The sequence below is a fragment of the Coturnix japonica genome, chromosome 2 (genome assembly GCF_054131305.1).
Source record: "Coturnix japonica strain WE chromosome 2, WE-NBRP24, whole genome shotgun sequence".
In the NCBI taxonomy this organism is placed as follows: Eukaryota; Metazoa; Chordata; class Aves; order Galliformes; family Phasianidae; genus Coturnix; species Coturnix japonica.
The window spans coordinates 23,062,129-23,081,927 of NC_140664.1; the positions used below are offsets into that span (position 1 = coordinate 23,062,129).

Here is a 19,799-nt window from a genome sequence, read left to right on the forward strand (position 1 = left end):
GTTTTGATAATTAAAGAAATACTGTAGATTTTCGAGTCTTAGAATCTTTTAAACGTATTTTTTCAAAGCACTTTTGTTTCCCCTTAAGCACACGATTCTCTATTTGTGCACATTTAAATAGATTTCGAATCAACTCGTCCCACAGATTGTTTTGACCGACTCACTTATATCACTTAAGCGCACCACCATTATTCCACCCTCCCTAAAGTTTGCCAGCAGCGATTCTGCACGTTCCTCCGAGCCACAAAGAGAACGAATCACGCCGGGCCCAGCACTGCCCGCTCCTCAGGGTGGGCTCAGCCCCGCAGAGGGTCTGGGAGGCGCCTGGAAGCCGTTCGTGAGGAAGAATCGAGCGCTGCTCCCGAGATGCCGGCAGCGACGAGGGCTAACTGAGTGAGCCCAGCCACGCAGAGGCAGCGCGGCAGGGCCGCCTGGCGGACCCACTGCCTTTAAGGTGCCGGCCAGGAGGGGCGGAGCCACGGAGATGGCGGCTGAACGTTCTGGATAGGAGGGGAGCGGCGAGGGGCGAGCCGAGCCGAGCCGAGCCGAGCCGAGCCGAGCCGAGCCGAGCCGAGCCGAGCCGAGCCGAGCCGAGCCGAGCCGAGCCGAGCCGGCGACTGGCTGGCCAGCCGGCCAGCCAGCCCGCCCGGCCTTCCCCACGAAGAAGCAGAGAAGCAGAGTGGGAGGAGGAAGAGGAGGGGGAGGAGGCTGAAGAGGAGGAGGAGGAGGAGGAGGAGAGAGGGCACGGGAGGCGGTTGCTGCTGCTGGGCAGAGGAGCCGTGTAGGAGCTGCGGCTGCACTCGGACGCCACATTCCCTCCTGACGGGACTGGCGGTGAGGATGAGCGAGAGCTGAGCCCGCTGTCGCCGCCCGATCTGGGAAGTGTCTGGTCCTCCTCCTCCTCCTCCTCCCCTGTTGTGGGTGAACCTGCGCTACGGGCTCCTCATCGACAAGGGAGGGGGCTGGTTTGTTTGTGTGTCTGTTTAAGGAAAAGAGAGAGAGAGAGACCTTCCATCCATTGAAGCACAGTTCACTATGATCGTACTCGCACTCAGCACTGGAAGCCGGTTGGATTTCGTGTCTCAATCCAGGGTGTTTTTCTTGCAAACCTGCCTTTGGATTTTATGTACTACAGTGTGCAAAGCGGAGCAGTATTTCAATGTGGAGGTAAGAGCAGCCTGTGCGTGTATGCGAGCGTGCGCTTCCTCCTCTCCCTTTCCCCCATCCCTTTTCCGTATCCCCTAAATGAAATAAAGCAGCCAGCCATGTCAGCCAGCATCCAGGGCACACGGCTGTGCTGGCTTCCGTTCCCGCAGCCGGCAGATCGCTCCCTCCCCGCCCGAGGGATGCGTTTCGGTGGGAGATCCCTCCCGGCCCTGCCTAACCCAGCCCTCTCCCGTGGGAGATGGGAAACCTCATCCCGGGCACTGGGATGAACTGGGGAGCAGCTCGGGGAAGTCTCAGAAACGCAGGACAACGCTGTATTGCTGAGTTTTCCCCACCCTTCTTTCTTTCGTTCTTTTTTTCTTTCTTTTTAAAATTTCTATTATTATTGTTTTATTTCTGAAAGAAGGATAAACGGAAGAGAGTGTTATGGGGATAGGAGGAAAGAAACTTGAAATTGTGGGCACGTTTCTTTGTGGCCAAGTATTCGGCAAAATACGAGCATTTCCCATTTATATCCAACACAAAGAGTTGCCACTAGAAACGGTGAAACAAATGCAACAGAGGTGCAACTATAACAAAAAAGTTAGGGGGTGTGAAGGACCAGGAAATACATTGCTTTCTAAGTGAAAAAGCTGGTTAGAACACAGGGAACCTAGATGGGGCAGACCCTAAGAGTTTACAGACACAGTGTGAATTCAGTGAATGTCCGTTTCCAGTCACTCTTCTGTCCAGTCCCAGTTTTCCAATTTGGTATTTTTTACATAATTGGACCTATTAAGTAATGATCTTTTGCTGTCTTTATCTTATTACCACTCCTTCTTTCCCTTTTTATTTCCTTTCTGTCACGCATTCTGTAGTGAGCCCTTCTTCCTCATCTTTCTCATTGTGATGTGTTTCCCTCTTTCCCCAGCTATTCTATTTCATCTTTCCTGTTATGTGTTTCTCTACATGTGCTCTTTCAACTTCACATGCGTTTTATCACTTTTCTGTTAGATCTGTTTTCCTTCTCTTCTGTCCTGCCGATCCCACTCCAAACTTTCTTCTGCACCCATACATCACCCTCACCCATTCCTGTTTCTCATCTCTCTCATCTGATGTTTTCACAATGCTTTCTCTCACACAAATGAAGCCTGTGCCTTGTTATAATGTCTTGCACATACGCACACTGGCTTGCTTTATGTTGAGCTCCTTTCTTGCTCAGTGACACTCATTCTTGTTACTGTGGCAAGTCTGCTTCCGCAGATGCTTCTCTGTCCCTTTCAGTCTGAAGTCCTTACCTCTCCTTCTGCCTTATGTACGATCATCTCAAACATAACAAAAAATCACTTTTTCTTTCCTCCTCTTCTTTCATTCCAGACTTTATGTTGATATTTTCCCATGCCACGTACAATTCTCCTTTCTGCTTATTAACACACAACCTCAGCTTCTATCTAGAAAGTAGATAGTCATTTACTCTATCATTAAGATCTCTCCTGATTGTAAATCCTGCCCTTATTTAGTCTGCCATCTACACTCTAGTCACTCTTTCTCATTCCTTATCACAAATAAATGCACATCTCTGCTTCTGTTTCATTGTAAGCTCCTCAGGGCAGGACTTGTATCTTCTTATATGTTTATGAAGTGTGCTGAGTTTGGTCTGAAGGCCAGTTGCAAGACTTATGATAGAAATATAAAAGTTGCAAATTTAATAGTGCATGGTAAAGTTTTATCCTTTTGCTCCTGTCCTCAGCTGCCTTCTTTACTGATGAGCAGAGGGAAGCCGCGTGGAAGAGAGGAAGTTGCTCCCTGTAGCTTCCCCAGGCTTCACAGGCTGGCCCCCTGCAGGGTATAGGGAAGAAATTCCAGTAACAGAACTTTCTCCTCCCACAGTAGTCTGCTTTGCTGGCATCTGGCTCTGCTGGAGAGACGGGCAGCAGATGGAGCTAGTGTGGGAGGAGAAAAAGATTGGTTTAGTCAAGTGGAATAGGAACAGGAGGCCAACTCCAGTCAGGGGGAGGTTTTGTGAGGAAAGAAGGGAAATGGTTTCATTTTTGCCACCTCTTCCATATGGAAAAGAGCACATTTAGAGGGTGAAAGACAATACCAAGACTCAGAAACACTGTTGAGTGGAACGAAGTAGTCTGTGTGACGAGAGCATATATTTCTTCTGTTTGAAATATGTCTCTTGCTCCTATTTCTTCATATGCCAACTCTCCTGGTATCTTTTCATATTACAGTCTTTGTTCCACGGATTGTTGGTAGCCAGAGAAGTGTTCTGGTTCTGGGCAATTTCTCTAGTATTCAAGAGTCATCCTGTGGGACTCTTCGCTAGACCACTCTCTGTGACATAATCCTGTCTAGACAGTCTTGAGATTTGCCCCAGAACAACCATTCTCATTTTTACACTGTTTGGATAGCACTGATAATGCAACTTCCTTTTGTTGAGAACAGCAAAACTACTAAAAAAAAACCATGGGAAATTTGAGGCAAAAGTGTTGGCAGTAGCATTGTATTTATTGTACAGTGCTCCCTGTCGGCACAAGTGCAGTATTATGTGGTAGTACATTGTGTAAATGTATGACAAACATTTCTTGTGGCAACAGGAATAAACACACAAAGTAGAGTTCATAAAGAAGTGATGTGTATTTAGATGAATTAAATGTCACTGAACAAATACTTAGAATGGTTGGAAAGGAGATTTTGTTATTATTTCCTGTTTCTAAATATAGTGCAAATAATACCTGTTGAACATTATAAAATGCAGAGTCCTTTATTTCCTCTTACTGTTCTGTCTCAGTTAATCCGTATACTTGATTGATAAGAAACATTTGTATAGCACTTTTGAGCTTTTGTTTGTTTCAGTGCAGATTTGTTGGGCTATGCGCCAGAGCAATTCTTAGGAGATACTACTGCAGCTCAAAGATATTACATAAAAATGCCATTTAAAAGAAAAGCACAAAGCTCAAGTTTACAAGTTTGTGTGAACATGGTTAATCTTACTTTGTGGTTGTATTGTCTCTCTGTAAAATTTCTTTTAACCAAAGATCTGTATGGATGAAGTCCTCAGGCTTTCACTGATAGCTGCATTATCAATAATGACATGTATTCATGTACGTAGTATTCACATATGTGATAGACATGGCTAAGTCTATTGGGCCATGGAGTACAGGACTTGGGAGGGGCACAACTACATTGAGAGACTGTGGTAAAGCTGAACGAGAGGTGATTGTGAATGGATAGCTCAAGTGATCATGATGAAGCTTAAGATTTGCAAACTCTTGTTTGTTAAGGATTTTAGCATTAATTATCAAAGTTCACTGTTTGCCATTAGCAATTTGACGAAACTTGTCTTTAGATGTCATGATAAAAATGAGCATGTTGTTAGCTCCCTATCCTCAGTGCTGAACTATTGCTCCAAAACCATAACATCAGTGAGTAATTGCAGTAATGGAAAAATATGTCTATGGATGCAAAGTTTTTCTACTTTTTTTTTCCTGCTTTGTTAAACTGTTTCCATATGCTAAGAGGAGAAAATATCCATCAATGAAACAGTGAATGGAGTAACTGTTATTAAAACAAACGTTTAAATAATAAAATTGAAACAAGTGAAAACAAGATAGTGTGTTGCTGCAGTTTGATACGTGGTGATATTCTGAGCCAACCAAAGATTTTTATTTTATTTTTTTTCCCCTGAGATTCTCTCTGTAGTAATAATAACTCATGTTGCTCTGTGATAATTCCTTTATGTTACTGGGAGTGTCAACGTATGATCTTTCACTATATGGATATTTTTGTGTTTTCCTTAAGCCAACTTTGCTGTACTGTTTGAGCTGGTATTAACCTAAAAGTTCATCTTCCGACTATTAAATATTCAGTACAAAAGTTAGAAACAATGTTACCGTAAATAAAGGGAAAAATGGTTACTGAAGCAATGCTATCTTGGTCAGAAGTTATCGTGGTTCTAGAATAAGATTCCTATTGGATTATAATACTGGGTATTATTCCTGAGAGCTGCTGTATCAGCTGGGTGTGTGCACAAAGCCTGTTGACTGAAGAAGTGTATTTAGAATCAGAACAAATTTCATTCACAGTGTCTGTGATTTGGTAAACACTACGAAGCATGCTTCATCATCACTCTTCTTAAGCAGACAGTTAAGCTATGTTTTTTTTTTCTAATGCAAAATATATAGAGCTGAATCCATAGGGGGGATCTTAAAATGTGTCTTGTTTTAGCGTGAACACTTATTTAAAGCAATGATCTCCTTTACTTCCTCCCATTTTCAGAGTTGTGACAAATAAATTGTGAAACAAAGTACAGTAGAATCAAAACTTCAGGAAAATACAGTTGATTTCCTCCATGGCAATAAATAGCTGAGAACCCCATTGTTTTCATTATTAATAAACTTTACATTCAGCATGCAGCTCCTCTTGAGTGGTAATGCATGACCATTACTTCCATGTGCTCTGGCCTTTTAAGCTTGAAAACAGTACAGTTCTTCATCTGGAAACTGAAAAGGAATAAACTTCAAATATCACCTTAACACACTTATCAGCTAGTGGCTTTGGTTAACAGGTTTGCAAACACAACACTGTACTTTTGTAACTTTTTATAATGCAAGCTCAAAAATTAATATGGAGAAGCAATTAATGTGGTTTTGATTTAAATAGTGCCATGTGTCCTAAAAAGGGTCTTTTGCATTCTTTTAGATGCAGACAATATGTGTGATCTTCAGTTGAGTTCTGAGTTTTGCCACTGAATGCTTTTCTACTACAAAAGGCAAATAGCAGCTGTATGAAAAGCAGACTCTAAACTGATATTCAGAAATAAATGTGGTGGCTACTAATTAGCAGAATACATTCTCTGCTATAATTTAAACAATTTATTTTTACAAAAATTACAGTAGAGCATTTTTTCTGTTATGAAATACGAGATATTTTATGTTTAGGTTACAGGGAACTTTACAGATTATTTAGGATTATTTGCATTTTCTTCAAATACAGATCGAAAAAATGGTCCCCTTTCCAAAGAGTTCACCAATGACCTACTATGTTATACCTTAGATGCAAGGCAGTTTTCTTTTTTTTTATATAACTCTAGTTCCTCTTATATTCCTATTGCAAATTTCTCACAGAATCACAGAATTGTAGGGGTTGGAAGGGACCTCTAGAGATTATCGAGTCCAACCCCCCTGCCAAAGCAGGCTCCCTACACCACGTCACACAGGTAGGTGTCCAGGCAGGTCTTAAATATCTCCAGAGAAGGACTCTCCACCACCTCCCTGGGCAGCCTGTTCCAGTGCTCCGTCACCCTCACCGTAAAGAAGTTCTTCCGCACATTCGTGCGGAACTTCCTATGCTGTACTTTCATCCCATTACCCCTAGTCCTGTCCCCACGCACTACTGAAAAGAGACCAGCCTCACCACTATGGCTCCCACACCTCAGGTATTTATAAACCTGAATCAAGTCCCCTCTCAGCCTTCTTTTTTTCAAGGCTAAACAGACCCAGTTCCCTAAGTCTTTCCTCATAGGGGAGATGCTCCAGGACCTTCACCATCTTAGTGACCCTCCGCTGGACTCTTTCCAAGAGATCCCTGTCTTTTTTGTACTGGGGAGCCCAGAACTGGACACAATATTCCAGATGAGGCCTCACCAGGGCAGAGTAGAGGGGGAGGATCACCTCCTTCGACCTGCTGGACACTTAGTGTTTGAGCATAACAGCTATTAGTGGGTCTCATTTTTACTAAAGAAATAAAGCAAGTAAACAAAAGATTTATGTAACTGCCTCGTTTAGTGCAAAGTAAACCTACCAAAACGTGTATTCCTAATGTTTTCTGACATGAGGTCATACTAAAATAAAGACAGACTTTATTAGCCCAACAAAAAGCCCTGAACATGCCCAAGCATTTTGCTCTTCCATTACTTAGAAGACATCCTACAGTGGAACAATGTACGTTTGCGTTCCCATTCATTGTTTCTTCAGAGTGGATACACCATCTTCTTTAACTGATTTAAGATTTACGCTGCTCTTTGTCAGTTTTATTTGAATTCATCTTAAAGGTCAGTGCTTGCTCCAGGCTCCTCTCCCTATGCACTCAGCAAGACTGAATTGTAAGAGTTTGCAAAGAGAGAATGTGGTATTATATAGATTAAAAACAACTTTAAGCTGTGTTTGGTCTCAGTATTTTAAAGTCTGTCTCATCCTTTTGCTTTCTTGCCTTCATGACTGTGGAACTAAAACCTAAATGACTTAATACTTAATACTTGATACTTTCTGAAGATCCTTAAATCAACAATACAAGTTTTTAAATTACACTCATTAAATTGTTTGAGGCTTCTCACCTTCCTGTTTCAGATTTCATTTTATTGTCTGTCCTATTTGCTGTCCTCAAGCCACACTTCTGACCATAATATGAAGAAACAGGTCAAATCTGTTTAATTTGTTAACTGTGATATGTCAAATGACAGATTTGGTTTCATTTTGCATGAGGAGGACCAGGATTAGTGCTGCAAACATGATTTTACTTGGCACAGAAAGGGATTTGAGAAAATAATTATGATTAGAGCTTTATCTTTTAAAGAGAGGTCACGCTATTTGGAACCTTTATTTATTGGTTGCCTGGCAACTGTTCATTCATGTTCCTGCTTATCATCATTCATTATAAGCATCTTTGTTGTACAGTAAGAGCAATTAAGTGGTAACAACTTCTTTCTGTGATGAATTAAAATTGACAGAAATTACAGAGATAGAAATATAATATTTCTGTACTTTTACTTATTAACTGAAACTGCTGGTATAATGCTTATATATTAACAGCTGTTTTATACCAGGTGAGGAGTTATCTGCACTTCAGCTGTGACTATAATACTCCTAGCATACCTTTTGTGGTATTACAGTACATAATTGGCATAGGGGTTCGGACACATGTTTTTATCATGCTTAAAATCTATTAATTTCAAGATCAAGACTTCAGGGTATGAGGAAACTTATCTCCTGTTGATTCTACTGCGAAGCATTAGGCAGTCTAAACTAAAGTGTTAAGGCTTGAGCTCAACATTTGAAAAGGGGTTGAAAAATCAGAGATTAAAATCTGCTGTGATGGGGCCATACTGAAGCAATAAGCCCTGACAATTCTATAGGACATATAAAGTAGCTTCCTGCTTTCTCTCTACAGAAAACAGTGTTTTTTATTACACCATGTCAAAACACATTCACAAAGCATATGATTTGATGATTATTTTGTGACTCTAGATGACAAATATTTTGCCTTTTTTGTTAGTTCTTGATTAATTATATTTTGATTGAATGCTAGGGTCGGTCGTGGGCTCCTCACTACAAGAAAGACATTGAGGCCCTGGAACATGTCCAGAGAAGGGCAATGAAGTTTGTGAGGGGCCTGGAGCACAAGTCTTAGGAGGAACGGCTCAGGGAGCTGGGATTGTTTAGCCTGGAGAAGAGGAGGCTCAGGGGAGACCTCATTGCACTCTACAACTTCCTGAAGGGAGGTTGTGATGAGGAGGGGCTTGGCCTCTTCTCCCAGGCAACAAACAGGACCTGAGGAAATGGCCACAAGTTGTATCAGACGAGGTTTAGACTGGACGTAAGTTGGAATTTTTTTTTCTCAGAGAGTGTCATGCACTGGAATGGCTGTCCAGGGGGTGGTGGAGTTGCTATCCCTGGCAGTGTTCAAGATGTGCCTGGATAGAGAGCTAGGAGATATAGTTTAGTGGTTTTTCTGTAGGTATGGTAGAGAGGACGGTTGGACTGGATGATCTTGTAGGTCCTTTCCAACCTTGTGATTCTATAATTCTATGAACAGCTGAGCAGAATGGAGCAACTGTGCTGTAGTTTATTCAAAGAAGATGCATTGGGAGCAATACTGGGACAACTTCCCTGTGGCTTCATCTTGAGGGAATGTCTGTCACTCTAGGGTCAGGGTAGAAGGTGATTTGTTTCTCCATTGCTACTGCTTGGTCTGCAAGTGGCTTTGCTTCTCCCTCTGGGAGCGGTGCCGTCCACTTTGAGCCTCTAATTGCATTGACTCACCAGTACTGTTCATACCAGGCTGTGCATATGAGGGACAAAGTAGCTGCTGTAAGACAAATTGGTATGGATTTTCATCAGCTTTTCCTGCTCACATAATGTCCGTGGTAGATAAAGCTGATGTTCTGCATTTTTACATTTGAGAAACAATTAAACTGTTTTTCTAGTTGTATAGATCATTTGGAAAGAAATGCTAAGCTCAGAATATTTTTAATTGTATATTTTCCGCATGATCTTGTAGAGACACAGTCCTTTCATTTAATTGATCTCATTTGTTTTTGCTGACAAGTCTCCACTTACACATGTGAAATACAGGTTGGCAGAGGGGAGACTTTTTTTCAGAAAGTTATCAGCTCATAGACTGAGGGAAAATAGATAGCAAAACATAAGAACAAACATCCTTTTCACAGGGAAGGAGAGTGCTTCCTTTAAATGTGACAATAGATTTTTATGAAACGTACCTAAGAGGAAATTGCTTCCTTCTTGTACTATATCCGAATCTGAAGGTGATGATCTTGTCAGATTTTTTGTTCTTACCTCAGACTTTGCTTGTGTGATGTCCTTCTAGGAAATTGCTTTGACCCACTGTCTTCACAGAGCAACTGACAGATTGTGTTTGTCTATACACTGTGTTTTACACGCTGTGCAGAATGGTAGCAATGTATTAAATTACAAATGAAATAAATGATCTATCTCCCACACAATAAAGCTACTTATTATTGCTAGCAATAATAGTTTTATATAGCTTAATTTACAGCATGATTTTGATCTTGGCAAGTGAGACTTTTTTTCTCTTCCACTTTTTGTATAAATAATTATATGTATGTTTAGATATCTATGCATATATAAATTAAAAACAAACAAACAAAAAAAACAAAAAAAAACCCAGAACTGTCTTACATTCTTAAAATAAATAGATAAATAAATAAAATAATTAATCATGAAGTGCTGGTTTCTGGCACTTCTGTCCTATCCTACTTGTACAGTATGTCATCCTTGGAAATGCTTTCATGATCTCTATCTGTGTTGTATATATTTTTTAATATGTAGGCAAAATAAGATGATGTTTGTAATTGAGGCACTGTATTGGGAGGCTGGAGGTCTGATTTGTGTATCCAGTTCCATTGTGAGTCTTCATATTGATAGCAAGGTTGTCAATATTGATAGCAAGAGCTATCATCTTTTTATCTTAGCTTCCACAAATGTGCAATAAAGTAATTGAAGATTATTTATTGTCTTTTCCAATACATGGCAGGAACAATAGAAGAGAAGTGATGCTAAAGGGACATGAATGTTTCTTCATCATTCATTTGTCTGAGGGCAGTTTTACTTCTTTCATTAAAAAAGAAAAAAACAGTAAAGAAATAACATAAAAAATACATACAGTTTTTCAGTATGGTTATCTGCGTAATAATGAAGTAATAAGGTGGTTCAAGAAAAAAAAAAAAAAAGTACCCGAACAGAAAAAGTTAAAACAAAAGTGTCTATAGTAACACTTTAAATCTTTTTTTTTTTTTTTTTTTTCTTCTTCTCTTTTAGGTTTTCTGTTTTTATTCTTCTTCTTTTTTTTTTTTTTTTTTTCCTTAATATATGTACTAAAACTTGTTAGAGAATGTAGTTAGTAGGATAACACAGAAGATGTGGTAAGCGAACTGAAGGATACAGTGTATCACATTCTGTTCCAGAAGGAAAGTTTGAATGAGAAAACTCTTGATACCAAAATATGAAATCAACTAGTCTGGTTGAAAATGCATTTAAATAATAAAATGGATTTCAGATCAAACTGTAAATGTTGCATAATGATAAGAACTAAAAAGTGCTTTATTGTTAAGCAAGTGAGCTGTGAAATAATCATTTTACAAACATTCATGTTGTAACATGTTAGATACGGTTATCATAGTATCTTTACCTTTTTTTCTGTTTAACACAAGTGGGCTTTTATGAAATGTAATAAAAGATTGGACTTCCACTGCTCTGTGTATTAATGTGTTTATTAGACATTGTAAATAGGCAGAATTGCTGCTCACATACCTCTGTTATTGAATATCTATAGTTCAACATGAGACACTGAGGGAATAAACAATTTGCTATACTGAAATATCAAGTATAGAATTAGAATCTGAATGTTCTTTAAGGCACCTGCATCTTAAGTTCACCTTATAAACTTCTTCCACTTTTCTCATAACTTTTCCTTGCTTCCTTTCTTATCTCATTTTTTTTTGTTTGTTTTGTTTTGCTTGTTTGTTTGCTTTTCATTTGTTTTCTTCAGCTTGTCTTTGCACAGCCTGCTGCTGAGGAAAAACATCAGTCATTACTGAACCATAAAATCATCAATATTAGAGATGGAGAAAGACTTCTGAAGAGCCTATTTGTCTACTAGTGCTGGATCGGTTACTATTATGTATTTGCTGGTATTTTGTAAAGTCAAGTTTTAAAAGCTAAAGCAATGGGACTTTCAAAATTGAACTTGAAAAGACTTTGGTAAATGTACATTAGAAAACTAAACTGGTAGTGTTCCTTTCAGTAGACTTCTCTTTTGGCTTCTGGCCAAAGTTGATTCCAGTTAGGAATACCACAGGACCTATACATGCTTCCTCTTTTTAGGTTAGCAACTGGAAGGCAGACTGTGTGTCCTAAGTCATTTCATATGGCACCAGGCACTTCTGTTTAGGTAACTGAATTCTATTCCAGATTTCATTGAGGGGGGAGGTTGTCAAGGCACTTGTAGGTATGGGGCTCTCTGAGGTAGATGCTGTGATTCAGAGGTCTTGATTTGGAGTTGAATTCCTTCTCTCTGCATGGGTGCTTTTCATTTAGTGCCTAAGTACCTGGTGCTGTTTAGACTGTGTTGTCTGTCTTGCTTGACCTTTAGATAATGTTCCAGAATAGTGTGACTAGTGACGTGTTTGCTGTTCTCTGGTAAAGTAGATCCTCTCAAGTCACAGCAGGACAAGGCCAAGAACAGAACTGCACTGTTGTAGAGTACTGTCTCTTGCTCATGCCCCACACATTAAATGTTTATCATAACGTCAGAGGATAACATTTTCTTACCTCTTCAGATTTTGTGTATTTTAAATATTTTTAAATGAGACCAGGCCTGAGCTGTTTAAATCGGTGTGCAACATGCTAAACTACAGAGGTACTCTGTGTAAGAGTCTTGGACCCTAAAGAATAATTAGCTTATTAGAAATACTTCTGTTAATTTAATGGAAATTTGCATTTTTGTGTTAGAATTTGGATGTCATCATAGTCAAATATGTTAATTCACTGATTTGTTTACAGTATTTCCTGTAGGCCTTCAGAACCCTGAAGGTGACTGGGTCAGAATAAGAGAGTTGTTGGCCAGTTTATGTTTGCTTGTTTACTTCCTTGTACATTCAAAATTTCAAATACTTGAGTATGCTACCTGATGTACAGTTTCACTGAGTTTTCTGCTGTCATGTAATTATAGAGATGATAGTTATACTGTTGATTCTTCGACTTACATTTGGAAAGGAAGAGTGATTACATCTGTGATTTATTCCTGAAGATCTTCCATTGTAATATTTAGTTCTACTCTATTGTTTTGAACTGACAGGCTCATTTAGAGAAAAAAAATAGTATTTTCATTCCTTTATGAACAATCCCATCATTTTTCCTTGCTGCTAGGAGTATTCACTTTTTGTCCCAGCTGTCAGATAAAGATAGAGTCATTGTTCTTCGTAGATTAATTGCTTAGATGTCTTTTCCATTGAGATATTAGAGAATTCTTCTTTAAATGTAAGATCTTTCTAAGGAGGTGATGTCAGTTTAAGTTGGACCAAAAGATTTAAATTCTGTGCACATATATTCTTCAGTTTTAATCAAAACAAAGCAAAACCTGTGTTTCATTGTAAGAGTTCAAGCGTGTTTTTTATTTTTGTTGTTTTTTGTGTGTGCATGTGTGTATGTGTGTTTGTATGTGTTTGTATGTGTATGTGTGTTATTAATATTTTCTTCCCTCTATGAATTTTCAGCAGACCAGGACATGATTCTTAAGGTGAAAGCAAGCTTTAAAAATGTTAAAGCAATGCATTTGGTGATATTTAGTAAAAGTTATGAGTGGCTGAGGACTGAAGAGTCTTAAGCAACTGTAGATTCTCTAATGTTAAAGCTTTAACACAATAAAGAAATTCATCATGCCCATTAGTCTTAACAGTATAGCTAGAAAAGGGTGGAGTGGTACTTTTAACTTTAAAATATCCTACAAATAAAGTACTTTGTAGATTTAAACTTGTTTTTTAGGCAAAATAGCTACATGTGTGCCTGAAAATTGTTTAATTAAAAATGATTTTTTTTTTTTTTTTTCCCCCCTTTGGAGCGAAGAGTTCATAGAGCCATTGAAAGAAGCCTTCAAAATTATGAAGAAGAGTGTGAACATGCTTAGTATGCTTTTGCATGTATTACCATGCTTCAACAATAAGGAGAAACAGTTGAAAGACAGAAAGGAAGGAATCCACCCACAATTTCTGTTTTCTTTTACTTGTAGATGCTACTCGTTTGCTTTTTTACTTATTATCTTTATTGAATATCTATGTCAAGAGGTCTTGTCTGGAAAGCATTGATGAGATTCACACTTAATAGAATCCGTCAAATTTTGCCATTAGTTTTATTGGATATAGTATTTTACTTCAAGCTGTTTCAAAAGCCTTGAATCACCCAACATTTTAATGATGTCAGTGAGGTGTATATTTTTATAGTGAATACCTAGGATGAATATTGTGATTTAAATCCATAATCTCAGCCAATACATGAAGGTTAAAATTGGCACAAAAAGAAGAAGAGAGAAAATATCTCTGTGTGTGAACTGAAACTTGTCATTAAAAGGAAGTGTAATACCACTGAAAGAGTGACCACTGTGAAAGAATTCCAGAAAGAATACTAGGGGCGAAAGAAAAATTAACTTGAGGAGTGTTCTAAGCACTTAATGAAAGGGCTTATGTAGTCTAACTTATGTCATCAGCAGTAATGGACTGAATTCATTCCTTGCTCTATACTCTCAGTCTAACTGTAATTTTCCTTTTTCAGTGAAGCTGATGTCTCTACTGACAACTATTAACTATAATGTTTATTCTTTCATATTAGTCTGTCTACTTTAAGAATTCGATAACTATCTCATTAGAACAAAATTTTGTATTGTATTGCATCAATTGACTTCTCTGCTTCATTGCCTTTTGTCACTTAATGCCATTCAGACACCATAAATGAAAGTGTCTTTCTCCAATAATATTTAATTCAGTGCTGCCAATTGTGACCCAGTGTGGTTTGAAATTAATAAAATAGCTTTTGAAATATTTTTTGTTATCTTCTGATTTTTGAGCTTTTTTGTGAACATTTTCAAGATAATTTTTTCTTTTCCTGAATCAATGACAGGACCTAAAGTGTCCTAATGAAGGGACAGAATATTTTCATTATAGCCAGTAGACTAAATCTTCAAGAAACATGCCAAATGGTTAAGGAACCACCTATCTAAAATTCTAGGCACAATACTCACCTCATACCACTTTTCAGTTTGGATTTCTTCAAAACACTATTTGCTTCTATTTTTTCTACTGTGAAAACTTGCCACTTCCAAAGGTCAAAGTGTTTCTAGCTGCTGCCAAAGACTTTTTCAAAGGGTTGTTGTGATGAGCATCAACCTTTTACATTTTACCTAATACTGTTAAACTGTCTAAAAGTGGCTGGCTGACAGGCCCGGTACATCAGTGTATGTTTGACCATGGAAGGAGCCCAACTTTAATTAGTCTAGCTTTTGTATTGAATGCTAATTGTTTGCAGTAGCAATGACTGAGTACTGCTCCAGAGACTAATCTTTTGTTTTTACAGAATCTATGATTTATTGCACTGGAGGGGTAAAAGCACAGGTTTTACTGCTTCAAAACTAAGACTGTGATTTTATTCTCTAGTTCAGTACTTTGTAGCATCCACGAGAGACAAATGGAATTGTAGTGAAGTGGCATCCTAGAGAACACATATCCAAAGACAGTACATCACATCACCTGTGTCAGTATGCTTTTAGTTGCATACTAAAAATCATTTGTAAATGAGTATGTTAATTTAGACACCAGTATTTAGACAATAAAACTCCTCCTTCTTCATATATGTTCAGATACTTTTAAAATGATTTTATTTTACTGTTTTATTTTATTTTGCCTTAATTGAAAAATGTGAAACTTAAGGAGACAGAAAAAGTAGCTGACTGTTTAGAAAATATTTTCATGAGAAAAATGCCAGTGGTGCATATTCAATGGATATTGATTCTGTGGGAGGGAGAGGCAAGGAACAACATCCGACTGCTTTAAAATATAAATTTAAACTTCAGAATTCCCATAGTGATTCATGCATGAGTCAGAAGTTGAAAATCAAGGGATGACCTTTGGAAGACCTGGCAAAAGGGATTCTGCTTGTTCAAGAAATGGGAAGTTCATCATAATTTTAACTATTTCTACTCTATGTTAAGAGGCATTTTAAATCACCTACCACATTTCTTTCATGCAATTCAGAAAATGTTACTTAGGTAGAAAGGAAGCATCAAGTCTTTAATTTCAAAGTAAGAGCTCAACAGAAACACACTGTTACCTGTCAGATAAATACAGTGGATGGTGTGGCTGTCTATTTTGAAAGAACAAAGCAGGAACGTTGCTCTTTGCTTGTACCAATAGTCTCAGTTCTGGCTTTTGAGTTATATTCACCTAAAGAGTCTCTAAAATAATGGAATGAATTTAACTCATGTTTAGCTCAGATGTAAAGCCCTAATCACAAATGTTGAAGACAGAAAAACATTGGAAATGCAGCCCCAGATGGCTGTAAAACCAGTCTTACATAAGGTAAAGGAGATCCCTCAGAAGATATTATTCTATGAGTTCACTATGAGCTTCAATTTATACTCTGTGGATTTATTATGAAAGAACATGTTATTGCAAGATTTTGAAAGAGATCTGACTGTTTATGTGTATTATAGTAAAATAATAAAACTATTTTTGAAGGTTTTCTGGAGAGTTCTCTGAAAAAATGCTGATCTAGATTAAATTGCTGTAGACCTAATTGACTAATATAATTCTATAGTATATTAAATTATGTTAAAGATTTTAACAACAGTTAATAAACTGAAGAGGTTTGGATAAAAGTTCATATCATTGAACATTTCTTTCACTTCATTTTCTTGACTTAAGATACCTCTTTCATGGCAAGTTAGCTTGTGGGAGTTAAGTTTCAAAATAGCAGGTCATGTTTCAAAAAGTATAAAATTCACTATCAGATAGGATAATTCTATTGGTAAGCTAATGGGTGCTATAGGAGTCTTCAGGACAACCTTCTGATGGATTTGAATTCAGGCACACTTTGTGTTTAACAGCATAGAACTGAATTCTTATATGAACTGATTTTTGAGTAATTCCTCTTGGTGATTCGCTCTACTCAGATGATATGTGAAGGGGAAGAGTCCGGAGCATCTATGTCATTATTGAAGTTTGGAAAACTGATTGTTTCATAGTTTATTTGTTTTGCGTAACAGTGTTTTCTTTGGACTCGCATCATCCAGGCAACACAGAGAAGGGGTAGCTTCAGACACCTATGTGGTAGATGGGGAGCTTAACCAGATTTGAAGACTCGAGAATCAAAACTTTATTTAGTATTAGTCTGCAGTATAGTCATAATGATCTATTGGAAAAAGGCTTAGTCATGTTTTACTTATGATTTTGAAACTATGCCATCAACGGTCTGAAACAATTTTATTGCCCTTCATTGTATTTCCTTGGAATTTCTGCTATCTTATGAGTGTGTTTTCATTGTATGCAAGTTTAGGTTTGAAAGAGAAGGTGCTGATTACAAGGGAGATGCACATGTTTTTTTTCCTTTCATTGTCAGTAGAACAGTAAGTGACAGCACAAATTACCTGATGCTGGGCCAAAGCTGATCAGAGATTGAATGTGAGAATGGAGTCAGCAGGGGTGGAAACGTTAATTGTTAACTCTGAATATCATCTATGCATCGGCTCTCGTCAAATCTAGAGAGACCTAGCGAAACCTTGCCATCTGGATAAACCTAGACAGGCTTGAGCAGTAAGCCCAGGAGAACCTCATGAGGTTCAACAAAGCCAATTGCAAGGTCTTGTGCCTGGGTCATGGTAATACCCACTATTAATGCAAGCTAGGGGATGAAAGGATTTGAGGACAGCCCTGCTGAACTTGTTGGTACTGGTGGATGGGAAGCTGGACATGAGCCAGCAATGTGCCCTCACAACCCAGGAGGCCAACTATGTCTTGGGTTGCATCTGAAGAAATGTGGTCAGTGGGGAGATGATCCTGCCCCTCTACTCTGCAGACCTTATCTGGAATACTGTGTCCAGATGTGGAGTCCTTGATACAGGAGAGATACAGACCAGTTAGTGCACATATGGAGGAGGGCCACAATAATGATGTGAGGGATGGAACACCTCTCCTATGAGGACAAACTGAGAGCTGGGGCTGGTCAGTGTGGAAAAGAGAAGGCTCCTGGAACACCGCATAGCAGTCTTTCAGTATCTAAAGAGGAACGATAACAAAGAATGGGATAGACTCTTTAGTAGTGTCTGTTGTAGTAGGACAAGGGGAAATGGTTTCAAAGGAAACGAGAGGAGATTTAGCTTGGATATTTAAAAAAAAATAAAAAAAAATGTGGTGTATGTCCCATTCCTGGAGTCATTCGGTGTTACACTGGATGGGGCTCTGAGCAGCCTGATCCAGCTATTGATGTTTTTGTTCATTGCAAGGGAGTTGGACCAGATGAACTTTAAAGGTCCATTCCAACTGAAATGATTCTGTGATTCTATTAAATGATTCTCTGCAATTTGTATGCCTGCCATATCAGATTACAAACTTTCCATTGAGGTTGCATGTTGTGGATAGTGTAAATGCTATGGTCTTGCCTCACAATCAGGACTGTACTTCCTGGAAAAGTCCCACAGTTAATGAAATCTTGGTGGGAAACCCATTTCCTTAGAGAAAATCAAAGGCTGTAGCCCCTTATTTGTACGTAGAGAATTGCATTGTACTTATTTGAGATATGATTTGGGAGTAACCAGTACTTGAATTCTCCTCTGCTGATGGGGGTGAACCAAAGGAACTTCCAAAAGTTCATTCTTTGTTGGTGCTTCTTGAAACTGTAAAGAAAGCCAGTGATAATTTTTTTGAACCATATTTTTGGGAGCCGAGCTAGGATGATCTGCTTGTGTTATCCAGCAGCAGCCCTCTGAGCTCCTGTAGTAATAGTAATCCAATATTATTAATGCCCTTAGGACCACATTCAAAGTAGTACTCAATTGGGAAAATATGAGTCTTCTTCCATTTATTTTCCCCTTATGTTTCTTTTTGTAAAGTTTGGCCTGGTGTAGAGAAGACTGGAAAAAGTCTGGGAAAGCATGCTTTTAAGGATGGTGTTTAGAGTAATCCAGACTATTCAGTGTCCCAAAAGGAGAAAGCTCAGTGTGTTTTTTCTTTTGTCATTGATATTATTATCCTTCTTTGATATTCTGTGAAATACTGTTTTCATTATAAAGTGTAAATTTCAAGCCATTGATAACTATTGTGCTTACTGCTCTAATACAAGTCAAACATTTCCTCCTGAGTTGACACCCTCCATTCTCTTTTCATAAGCCAATTCTAAATCCGGATGAACAATTTTTTTAGTGTCTGACTTTGTAGGTGAAACTGCTGTGTGGTACAGAACGAATGAGCTTCAAATCAAGATGAATGAAATGTTCATCATAGCACACTTGTCTATTATATCAGCAATGTGTACAATAAATTTGCTGTGTGCAGGTTGTCTTTGTTTTATGAGACTGAGTTATTCTGGCTGTCTATGCTTCATACAGTTTTAAAAGTTTGTAGATAAGACCATAATGAGCATTTCCAATATCTGTCCTACAATGAAATCAGAGCTACTGTAATGCAGTTCTTCAGGTGCATGCTTGTTCTTTATATAGATATGGTTATTAGAATGTAATGTATGATACACTTTCTTAAGTAGAAGGAATATTACTGGAAATAAATTAAGACTAGTAATTCTTAGTAAAAGACAAATTCCTACAGTGAAATTGTGTCCTGACTGAAAATTTTTACTTAACATCTGTGTGTCTGGTCACCTGGATTACTTCTCTTACAAAGCTTTTGCTTAAAGTGTGAGGAATATGGCTGCAGTTTGGGAATCCTCTATTACCATCTAGCTTGTTTCCCATTACTCTGTATTTTTCATTCATGGGATTAGATTTTGCTAGCATTAGTGATTGAACACTGTAGTATATGGGGAGTATTGCTCTCATGGTAAGTCTGTGGCTGATAGAAATGACTGATCATTTTTCAGAAATGTTTCTTGTGTGATTGACAAGAGAACTTTAAGTCATTAAGGCATACTTTATTTTATTTTATTTTATTTTATTTTATTTTATTTTGAAAGTGACAAGATGATAGAAAAAAAAAATGGGGCAGTGCAGATATTTGTGAAGATATCTTTGAAGAGACTTAGCTAGGGCTTGTTTGATTGCCTGACAATCAATTTTCAAGGTGGCACCTGAGTTTAATCTACTTATAGAAAAATAGAACAGTTATTTATATTTAA

The 19,799-nt window shown here is 38.2% G+C and overlaps 1 protein-coding gene across 3 annotated transcripts in view; it reads left to right on the forward strand.

Annotated features, from left to right (window-relative positions):
* The first annotated feature begins 770 nt into the window (after positions 1 to 770).
* Positions 771 to 19,799, forward strand: part of MMP16 (matrix metallopeptidase 16) — a 158,849-nt gene continuing 139,820 nt past the window's right edge. For all 3 annotated transcript variants that reach the window (XM_085537238.1, XM_015855974.3, XM_085537239.1), the window contains exon 1: positions 771 to 1,167. Coding sequence is in view for 2 of the 3 variants with exons in the window: in XM_015855974.3 (XP_015711460.2) it covers positions 1,036 to 1,167 (132 nt within the window). In the remaining variant the exon portion in view is untranslated. The remainder of the gene's footprint in view (positions 1,168 to 19,799) is intronic.